The 12,038-nt window shown below is 37.1% G+C and overlaps 1 protein-coding gene across 5 annotated transcripts in view; it reads right to left on the bottom strand.

Annotated features, from left to right (window-relative positions):
* Positions 1–12,038, bottom strand: part of SPIN1 (spindlin 1) — a 47,479-nt gene that overhangs the window by 16,177 nt on the left and 19,264 nt on the right. For 4 of the 5 annotated variants that reach the window (XM_026703923.2, XM_026703925.2, XM_087926847.1 and 1 more), the window contains one exon: positions 2,670–2,869. In XM_026703923.2, coding sequence (XP_026559708.1) covers positions 2,670–2,721 — 52 coding nt within the window. In that variant the 5' untranslated portion in view covers positions 2,722–2,869. Of the gene's footprint in view, positions 1–2,453; positions 2,586–2,669; positions 2,870–12,038 lie in introns of all 5 variants that reach the window. The other variant, XM_026703928.2, reaches the window with a different exon arrangement.

The following is a 12,038-nucleotide window of genomic DNA, read 5'->3' as shown; positions in this document are numbered from 1 at the left end:
ACTAGAGATAATTAATTGTATGGATTACTATGCTAAACAGTAACGAAAGTTAAGCAATAACCAAAGTTAACCAATGATGGAGGATAATTAAAAATGTGTATAAATGCAAGCCTAGACTCCAATAAAGATCATCATGATTCATTTGTTCATGATCAAACAACTCGACTGCCTCGTCATTACAACAAATGGCTTATAACATTAAAAACATACAAATTAAAAATGGAAAAAGATTTTAAAAGTATTTATAGACATTTCTAATAAGAATTAGCTAGTAAGGGTAGGCAAGGCAAATAACCTCGGACAAAATTTATACTGCTATGGGGTGGAATGGTTTTGAGATGATCAATAACACTTTGAATTGAACCCAGAAAAAAACTAATTAGTGCAGCTTTTTTGCAGTGTAGCTGAAGAATCAATTATGTAGTGATGTCAAATATTTAGCACTCTTTTGCTACATTTTAAACCTGTAATAATCAAGATTTAATGATATTAAAATGTAGCCATAGCCACATGCAATATTCACTACAATACACATGCACATACACACAATATATGACCACAGAAAAGGTTTATGACATTTTGTATTATCTCATAAAATGCTTTATAATAATTATGTGTCATAAAATGTTTTATAAAATTTGCCAATTGCAATTAAATGGAAGATATGAGGTTTAGGATTTTGGACTTTATTTTATTTTAAAGACAAGTAGTTAACCTTTTCTGTTTAAATCTATGTGAGTTAGGATCCTGTGAAGTTATTTTTGTTAGGGTCTTCATTAACTTTCCAATTCATCTTTTTAAGGCACCTTTGATATTATTCTGGTTGGGGGTCTCAAGGATGTATCTTAAATCAGAATGTGAAAGTGATAAACTACTTGTCTCCACCTTCAAACTGGTCATGATTTCCTAGAACGATCAAAATTATCATATAGGATGGTGACATTATTTTCACTATCAACTAAAAACTTTTCCATACTTGCTACATTCACTCTCTTTTGTCACTATTAAACAACATTTATCGTGTAAATTGGTTTCTTTCCTTAAAAACACATGTTCAGAAATATACTCCAACTATTTTTTTCCTACAATAAAGTAGAAATTGCAACATTACGTTATAATCCAGGCTTTCTTTTGGTGATCACTCTGATTAATACTCATCTTCAAAAAAATGAATCAATTTAATCTTTGTTAGGGAGTCTCCCTCCATCCAGTTTTTTAAACACACAATCCAATGGGACTTCATTCCTTTTTTTAGTCCAGCAAAACCCTCACCACTGTCTATGGTCCTGACATTTCCTTTGGTCCAAAATAGGCCCAAAGGCTTTTCTTCACCTGCTTCCTTTTGAAAGTTAGTGGGTTGGCTTCCCTGAAGCTTCCTTTATCCAGAATTTGAATCTTTCTGAATTTCAGGTAGACTTATATGGGGAAACTGAAAACAGCACTTAACCTTTTCATGATCTGGACTGTCAATTTGTCCCAGAGACTTAGTCTCCCTTCTTCTCCAGTTATTTATTCTTTGCACCCCTCACCGTTGATATTTGAGCAATCTGAGCTTGTGTGGCCCTTTGGGAAAATTAATTGACCAACCCCTATCTATGCCAATTGTTATCCATAGTTAATATCAGTTTTGGCTGGCAAGTTTTTATCTGAAGTTGTTAAAGTTGTTAAAGCTTAGTAGATAGCATGCTTCTTTTTTGTCAGACTCAGATTGCTAAACCTTAACAGAAATAGATAATTCCATATGGAGTAACCTGACTAAAGTTTGTTCATTTAGCTGGAATTAAGATACTAGCTTTCAGACACACTCTAAGTTCTTCTATTTAAGGTACCTTGGTTCAAAAATAGTTGCCCTTTGAGGCACTTTGTTTTGCCCAGTTTAGAGACATCATATTTGTAACACACAAAGAGACACACAGAGACATCCCTTATGTCAAAAATCCAGCACCATTCCTTGTCCTACGTTTTAAATTTATTGTAGGACAACACTCTGCAATAACCTAATATTTATATGCAGTATATTACACTATACAATGCAAAGTCTGCCTGAAATGATTTAAGGGATGATATAAACAGCAAAAGACATTCTGTCAAATTATGTCAATATATGAGGACAGCAGAAAAACTACAACTAAATCCTCTATACCTAAATGCAAACATTCTTAACTGTGCACAGCTGGCCTATGTTTTTCAGCATAGTTAATTCATGCTGCATATGGACTATAAGCAAAGCCTGCCTAAATATTTCTGCACATCATTTTTGATTAAAAAGAACCAAAGCCTTTTCAGGACAAAGCAAATTTAGGCAGACACCTGCACATGCAAGATAATATACAAAGAAGAAAAGAGTAAGGACAATCAGTTTTAAACTGATTAGAACTTTTGAAGAGACTTCCTGATCTAGATCTCCTGTTTAGTAGCCAACAGTTCTAAGGAACAGCAGGAACATCACCTACCCTCTTACGTCCCTCTTGCCATGTTGAGCATTCCAGTATGAATGTGCCAGTCTACATTTGCAGTGGATGTCTAGTGTGACAAACGCAAGAAACTAGCAGAACTCTCAGGTACAGGCATCTGGCCTCCAACACCTAGAAGCACCACAATGCAAGATATGGATCTGCAGCCATCAATGTTTGCTATCCACTGTTGGGATCTAGGATAGTATTACCTACCTGCATCAGCTCTGGATCGCTGACCTGGTGCCTTTCCAAATGGGGTCTTCATTCATCAGTATTTAAGTGAGCAGCAAAGCTGCTAAACTAGGGTGAAAATCCAGTTCGGTGTGGAGCTGTAAGGTTTCTCTGTCTTGGAATAATAATACCAAACTCCAAAATGGGATTATTTTCCCTTGATGATCTTCAATTACAATATTCTGCAAATGAGAAAAATAATTAGTAAAAGGTCTATAGAATAATTGTAAGAGATTCTGTGCATCTAATTGGGCCAATGAAAGATATAGACACCAAGTCACAATGATAAATCAATTGCATGTGTCTCCACACTGCAAGCTCCATTCTTATGCATATGCATTATGATGCCTGACAAAGACATAAGTTGCAAAGTTTCTGTTGTGACATCATGACACATTTCATTACTTGGTTTCCTTGTTCCTTCCCTCAGACTACACTGCTGAAGGACCTCTAGACACAACAACCTCTTGCCAACATGTTGAATCACTAAGGATTGTAGTACAGTAAGGCTATCATCATTCTTACTTATTTTTCTTTGGATTGAACAAAGTTAGCAGTTTTCACTAATCTAGCTTTAAAAAAAACTGATTTCTTATTTTTCTTGAAGCTTAGACCAGCAAAAATGTAATTTCTTTATTTCCAACATCTTGCTGAGTACTTCCTCCACACGTAATATTTTCAAAACCAGGTAATTCTTAAAATACACTCATGTTTTCTTTAATTTGTATGGAAAGAGAATAGAGATTCTCCAAAAGGGCTTGTTACTTATCTGATCGGGGTGGGGTAGGATAGGGTGGTGTTCTTGGAGTGACAATCTATGAAGGCAAACACACAGGTCATGCACCTGTGCACAGTTCATTAAATATATTTTATAGTTTAAAGCTGTAGTTCTCAACCTTTTCTTCTTCACAGACCTTTACATACCTTTTATGGCCAAAGATCATGGCCACAGACCACCAAGCTTAACTAAAGATTTAAATCACAACATTTCTTCAAGACTTCATAGGCCTTCAGTGGTCCACAGACTACAGGTGGACAACCACTGGCTTATAGTATTCCTGGTGGGAATCTTGCCTCCTTCTCAATTTGTACCATGGATTTGGAGCATGATTTGATTATGCTAACTCCCCTCAGCTTTTACAAAAAAAACATAGTGAAACTGAACACCAAACATGTAGAATGGATGTAAACCATTCACAGAACACTACTGAAAAATTCCAGTTACATCTGATGCACTAAAGTGAGGCTTACAAAAACCTTTTCATAAACTTGTATTAGTCAAAAAGATACCATGCTCCTCCTGATTTTTGGGGGGGTCACTGTAGGCCAACATGGCTTTCTTCCTCCAATTAATATAAAAGGATCACTATTATTTTACCAATTCATAGTAAACATGATTATCTTTTTTTAGACAAATATTGTGAAGAAAGACAATTTTTAAAAGGAGTCTTTCATTTTAGTTTCAAATGAAAGTCAGTCACCATTTGGACATCAATAAAATAGTTTTCTTTCGGTTTTGAAGAATTGGGAAACCATGGCAGGCCCAATCCAAGCAACAGCAGATTTAAGGAAAAGTTTGGACAAATGTCAATCTTACCCCATGAAAATAAAAGAAGGATCACATCTATGCAAGGCACATAATATTCTCCATTGGTGAGTTGATGCTACAATGCCATCTTTTATGATGGCAATTCACTTGGGGGTCAATCTGAAGGGCTTTGACTACATACAGATCAGGCTTGAAAGATTTGATAACATAAAAAGGACCTTCCAGACAGAATGATGAAATATGCAAGTTAGAACTCGTAAAGCAATTTATTACTTATCGGAAAAAAGGTGAGTACTGTTTGCTGGAGGGTGGGAAGAAGTGGTTATGAGGTATATTCTTATATGAGAGGAGCCATGTTATCTTATGAGTGAAGTACACCCCCAAATTTGGTAAATCTGGCTTTGTAAAGAGTCAATGCTCCTTATGTATTAAGTCCTCAAAGGATTTACTTTTAGCTACATACTGTCATTGGGAAAACCTATTTATGTGACTGTTAAGAGTAGTAACTGACTTGATAGCACAGAATCAATCAATATGTAAGAAACTCCTTGAGGACAGATGAGAAGGCATGAGGACCTTCTTTAGGTTAAATTCTGAGGTGATGAGCAACTCAATCCACCTTGCAAAATGGGAAGTTAAGATCCAGGTGGTCCATTTGCTCTTAATGGGTAGAAGTGGTTTGGAAAAATAAGTAAAATGCAACATAGGAGCAAATCATGGCGCACAAAGCTACCATACAGTAACAATTGTGCAGTTGATAGAATTCCTTTGGATTTTTGCAAGGAAACTGCTCAAAAGGAGCATCTGTGGAAAAAAGCATAACTGAAATCTATTCTGATAGAACAGAAAGCATAACCTAAAATCAAGGTACCTATTCTGTCCCTCAAGTAACCAGGACCTTTGTCATGTATGGCTTTATGAATAGCAACCTAAGTTTGTTCCTGAAATAAAACGGCAACCAGCGCAGCTTGTAAAGCAGAGATATTAACCTGGGCATACTGAGATATGCCTATCACTGCCTGTGCTGTTGCATTCTAGACCATTTGAAGTTTTCAGTGGTCTTCAAGGGCAGCCTCACATATAGTGTATTACAGTACAAAATAAAACAAAATAAAACAGAACTGGCTGAAAGGGAATGTTATGGGTCCTGTCTATGATGGGGTCATCTGGCAAGACCCTGGAGAGCTTTTTCTGCTGCAGGGCACACCCTTTGCAAAATCATCTCCCGAATGAAACTGGCCCTGATCTTGTTGGCTTTTCAAAGGAGCCTGATGACATCATGGGGATCCAGTGATGTGGGGGAAGAGCCTTGCCTAATGGCTGTATCTCTAGGAAAACAAATGGTGCTCTCTTTGATTGTGTTTTTCATGGTTTTTAATAGTTTTAAAATGATTGTACTGATTTCTCTGGTTATTTTTTAGTTACGTATGTAACTATTTTTTGGGGGGGTGTTTAACCTTGTATGCTGCTCAAAGTCAAGGCAATGAAATGGGCATCTATCTGGAAGGAAGGAAGGAAGGAAGGAAGGAAGGAAGGAAGGAAGGAAGGAAGGAAGGAAGGAAATCAGATGCGATTCCAACCCAGCCAAACTTAAAACAGGCTCCAGGCACTGCGACAGAACCTCAGTAGCCTCACTTGGCCAGCCTGGGGTTGCAAGACACAAGTACCATCAGCATACTGATGATACAGAATTCCATATAGGTGGATGATCTCCGACCTACAATGGTTTGATAGAAATACTGAAAAGGAGGGGAGAATCCCTGTGGTAACCAACAAAGGAGGGGCGAGGGACATGGAATGTGGAAGAAAGCCATTAATATTTGAGGATATTTAGTGTTTTACAGTCATAGGAAGTACATAAAAACAGTATGCTTGACTCAAAACTATATATTTAATACATAGCATTTGGGCACCCTCTTGTGGCAACTTTTTACAGCTATGTCAGCTAATCTTTCCCAAAAGGATTTGGAATCTCCTAGCATTCCTTAGACAATGATCCTCCGACTGTTTCATGGTCTCTGTGGCCTTACAGTTTTATGCTTGTCAGGGCATGTGGCTTCTGGCCTCTATGTGTGATTTTCATTTTTTTTACAGTACTATTAAACATGGTCACATTTTATACATTTTAGACTTCTCATTTAATGTTTTGTGATATTTTAAATGCTATAACGTAATGTTATATGCTGCCTAAAGTGCATAACCTAGTATGCTGTATGCAAATATGTAAAATAAATATAATCCACTTTCTTACATGATTCAAGATGTACACATAAGCTAACTTTGGAGTCAATACAGTAACTAGTTTTTTTTTTCTTAGAGAATAGCAGTGTAGGTGAACAGAAGTAAGATTTAAGCGAAAATATCCCCCATGCATCCACTAATTTAATGCACTGAGCGAATATGTGGTTCGTTAAGTGCACATGAGGTATCTCAGGGTAGTGAAGGTGGGTTGGGGGGGCTAGTGATGGAACAGCCCCCCAAGGCCTCTCCAACCCACTAAGATACCTCATGCTTCCCCCTCCCTGCTGCACTGGACTCATTTACCTTACAAAGATCTGTCTCCTTTCTGACAAATTTTCTTTCCCTTTGAGGGAAAGGAGAGTCGATAGAAGCTCCTGGGTGTGAAAAGTGTTTGTGGCGTCTGCCCCTATTCTTCCCCCCACAATTCCTTTCCGCCACTACTGGGATACTTTTCGCTCAGACTGAGACTGGAAGCTTCATCTATGTGCAAATGGGGCTTTTGAAAATGGAGGGATTCACTCCATTTTTGAACATCCCATAGGTGCATATGTGGCCTGTGGAAATGGAGGAATTACCTCCATTTTCAAAGGCCTCATAGGCACCTATGGGGCATTTCAAAATGGAGCAAATCCATTTTCAAAGGCTTCATAGGTGCCGAAGGAGCATTTCAAAATGGGTGAAAAGTATCGGAAAAGAGTTGGGGGGAAGGAGGAGGAGACTGGCACCACAAGGACTTTTCATGCTGAGAATGAAAGTTTCTAGGGTCCATGATCTCGCAAGAATTCAGGCACCCAGTCTCTGTAAAAGTGGATCAGTGCCTGAACCTACGTGATATTACGGCATCCAGGAGCTTCCATCAACTGTCCTCTCCCTCAAAAGCAAAGAAACCACAGCTATATTTCCCTCCAGGATGGAGGTATCAAACTCAAGCCCTAGGGGCCAGATTCGGCCGACAGGGTGGTTAGATCTGGCCCCCAGGACCACTCTGGAAACAGAGAAGGCCTGGCCTGTAGTGCCTCTGCCAGCAAAGAGAGAGCTTGGGAGGCCTGTGGGTGGCCCTCCCAAGCTCTGCTTTCGCTGGCAAAGCACTCAGGCCACCACAGCCTCCCTTGACACAAGTGTTATCAAGCTGGCCACACCCACCCAGGCCACGCCCACCCTGACCCCCCATGGTCAAACACAACCCTGATGTGGCCCTCAATAAAATCGAGTTTTTCACCCCTGCTCTAAGAGCTATGGCTACTATACAGTAGTATATGTGAATATGAATTAACATTTTGAGGCCATATATTAAGTGAATATGCTATCTATAAGAACTGCTATACTATTAAAATGCTTGTGCCTGCCTGTAAATTTCAGTTAGGCAAAATTACAAGTTACAAGGCAACAATTATTGAACCAAGGTAACATAAATGGGCTAACAAACAGAATGCTGGAACTCATGATTACTATGGAAATGAAATTTGACTATACTTCCCAGAAACCATAGGTTGTCTAGCACAAGGGAAGATTGGTGGGGCATATCCCTGTTCTCTTTCTTGCTTCCCTGTGGGCCCTGCACCTGGCTGGTAGCAAGGCTTGACAGGCTAGCAGCAAGCATTTGCTTTGGAACCAAGGCTGAAACTTGAAATCTAATGGTGGCAAGCAGGGAAGAATGAGGGAGTGACTTGGATGCTGCTTGTGAGATAGGGCTGGCAAGGGGTGTGTCAGTGATTGGCAAGTGAGCCCTCTTCCCCCCTAGAGGGAGGGAACCCTTGCAAGCATGTCAGGGAAGCAGGAGTGCAGTTTTCCTCATGACCCATTGCTTACTTTGTTCCACCTTCCCTCAGCAATGTGGCAGGCAATTCTACACATCAGCCAAGGAGGAGGAGGGGGAATTTCCAATGTTTCCTGCCAGCTAGCCAGAAATAACATTAATGGGGAAGCCATAAGGAAGTTGGGATTTCCTCCCGTTCCCACTTTTTTTACCCACCTGTGATCATTTTAGTTTTCTTTTTGTTTATGTATAGAAATATCTCTGAAATGCTAACTCAAAAGATTATGGGTTGTCTAATATGTAATAAAGCTCTTTTTTGTAATTATAAATTAGTGCATTTCCTAGGACTGAGAGATTTAGAAACATAAGTTTACTATCTGATCTATTAGGCCAGGTGCTTCTAAGTTTCTCTGACTAGTAAACCTTTGGGCGCTGCTCCCCTTTCTTTGTCTGCATCTCTTTCCCTTAACCCCCAAGGACATCCACATATTCCACTACAAATATCTATAGTTTGGGGCTTTATGGACCAGTAATACTACAGCAATAAATGTAACATGGAAACAATTTCATATAACTAGAATGTATAATTTATATTGACTCTAAAATCTGTCTGACAGCATAAATAGGTAACCAAACATTTTCAAATAAAAATCTAGCATGAAGATTGAATTTGCCTCAAAAAGAATTTATTTCAAATTGCAATACTAATTTCATATTTCTTTTCATATGAAGAGGATGGCATATAAAAGCAAATTATATGGTTATGACCATCTAACAGCAGCCTGTTTGTTTCTTCTTTGAAAATCTACTTGCCCTTATAAGCCAATGTCTTTCATCAATAACGCTCTCAAGCATCATCTCAAGTCTTTTAAGTTTGCACAGCAAAATTTATCTGGATTTTTTAAAAGGTAAGACACAGGTTTCTTTCTACATATAGTTCAAATCAAGCTATAAATTATTTCTGAAAATATACCATCTCTCTCAGACTATATATAAGTTGCACAAGATATAGATAAGTCAACTATGTTGGACAGAAACACCCAGTCTCAATGCTGCATTTGATTAATATTTTCTCTTCATAATCTCCTTTTCTGCTAAATAGTACCCAAAGTAGTTAGTAATAATAAACAATATACAGTAGAATACAATTAAGAATAAAGCAAAATCAAACCAAACCAATCCAATCTAGGCAACCCTAATAAACTAAAACTAATGACAACACATTTACAATTTAGGTTATGGAAAGAGACTTTCAAAATATGGCAAAGAACAAACTAGTAACTGATGAAATTGCTCTAATAGTTTGCTTACCATGATCATGCAGCATTCTGAACCAGCAGAATCATATGAAGTCAACTAAAACAATCCGAACAAACAACTTAAAATATGCATCCAAGGTTTAAATTTACCATCACTCTTATGTACAGAAAAGCTTCTGTACCATTATTAATTACCATGTGAGCCACTGCAGTCCCAAGGTTAATTAATGTTTTGTCATTGTCAGATTTTATTAAGGATCCTCTTTGATCACAATTTTGATTGTATTTATTTGCTTGTTTTCATTTACAAGATTTATACGGCCACTCATCTCATACAATGACTCTGAGTGGCTCACAACAATCCATAAAATATACTTAAAAACAAAGGTCCCCCTCCCCCAGGTGACAAACCACCTTCACAGCTCAAGTTCCTGAAACTGCTGCTAGAATTCTGATCTTTAAGCAAAAACTGTAGCTGTTATTACAATGTAGCAATTTGTAGCTGTTAAATAATTATTTATGCACAAATAAAGCTAACCATGTTAATTACATTTATTGATGCATTGTATGCATACAGAATACTACAACAGATATGCAAACTGCACTAAATTAATGTACCTACTATACTACAAGACTTGGTGACTCTGTAACTGTATGAACTTCAATGTCATCATTGTCACTACTTCAGTCATCATTAAGTCACTACTTCAGAATTACTTCACAGCAGTGTTTCAATTAGATCTGAAATATAGTTAAATAAACAGTTAGTCCATTTATAGTTAAAATATAGATTCCATCATGAAGGAATTTATTTAAAAATAAATAATTCTGTTTTTATGAACAAATACTCTTTTCCACATGCTAAGAACATAAACTTTATTAATATTGCTTTGTCATACTTCATTAATTTGGCTTAGGATGGAGTCCACTGAACAGAGAATACAATGCAGGAAAATTGTTGTAGAACATGCAAAAGAAATATTCTCAACAATTATATGTACCAAGAGAACAGGGCATCTCCCTTACTAATATAATACACCAGAAATGCAAAAATTTCTAAATACATGTAGTCCTTGACTTACAACCACTCATTTAGTGACATTTTGAAGTTAAAACAAAAATGGCTTATGACAATTTTTCACATTTACAACTATTGTAGCATCGCTGTGGTCACCTGATCAAAATCTGAACGCTTGGTAACTGGCATGTATTTATGATTGCGGTGTCTCAGGTTCATGTCACCTTTTGCAACCTTCTGACAAGCAAAGTCAATGGGGAAGTCAGATTCACTTAACAACTGTGTTACTAACTTAACTGCAGTGATTGACTTAACTGTGACAAGAAAGGTCATAAAATAGGGAAAACTCACTGTCTTGCATAGCAATGGAAATTTCGGGCTCAATTGTGGTCAAAATGCAAGATCTACATATATTAATAAGTAATAGTAAAAGCTTGCAACAAAGCATTAAAAGAAATTTCAAATGTGAGGGATGCAAGATGAGAAATGAGTACTTCAGAATAATAATAAAGTTGCAGTGCTCATTTAATCTAACTCCTCCTAGCAAGACTTCAGGGCTCCAGAAAACAAAGGCAAATATAGTAAATGCTATAACACAGTTTCAGAGAAACTAGTTTGCAACTGCATTTAAGACAGGAGATGAAATCTGTTAACTCTACCATAAAATGAGTATCGAGACACTTGGAACTAAGTATCAAGAGCTAGTCTATTCTTATGTGAGTATGTATACAACATTGTGAACTATCAGGGCCAACATTATCAATATGAAACTAATATGAAATATTGAAGTCCATAATGGTTACTGTTTGATGTTATTCAACATGTGCTGGCATTGAAGTTTGGAAGCTAGGATTCTATTAAAAGTCCAGGTTTTCAGGGTATAAAGAGATTAATAAACTAAGATTCAATTCCAATTGAATCATTGGAAAAATATAACTTTTACAGATGTTCTATTATTCGGCAAAATGGATTAAAATATAAGCAATGATAGGTTCTTTGTAGAACATTAATCTTGAAAAAATGTCAGCGGGAGGGGGGGGGTAGCTTCAATGCAATATCTATTTTAAAATATTCCCTGACACTATGAGATCACAGAAACAAAGAAAGCACACAGCCTCCAAATTGTCCAACAAGTGTAACTGATTAAACTATTACATAAAATGACCTTTCACTTGGAAATTAATGACTTTCAAGTTTGTTTAAAATGCAAACACAGAAAAACTGCAGAGTTCTTTTGCCTTTGGGATGTTTAATAGGCTTGCTAATATAAAATATACTTCATTAGCACAATTAAACTTTCAGAAAATCACTTGCTTTATCCTACTTCTACAACTTCTTTTTAAAGTCTGGAAGTATGCGCTTTATCATTGCAGAAAATACAACCATCTCTCATGCACATACACACTATAACAGTACTAATTCACATCCACTCATGCACTGAAAAAAGATAAAAACAAAATGAAATGAGATCAGAAAAGGAACAGTTTTTTGACAGGAAGAAAAGAAAATAGAAAAAAGGTATACAAAG

The sequence above is a fragment of the Pseudonaja textilis genome, chromosome 2, assembly GCF_049901715.1.
Source record: "Pseudonaja textilis isolate UNSWEBS1 chromosome 2, rPseTex1.2, whole genome shotgun sequence".
NCBI lineage: Eukaryota > Metazoa > Chordata > Lepidosauria > Squamata > Elapidae > Pseudonaja > Pseudonaja textilis.
This window is presented reverse-complemented; position numbering and strand designations above follow the sequence as displayed.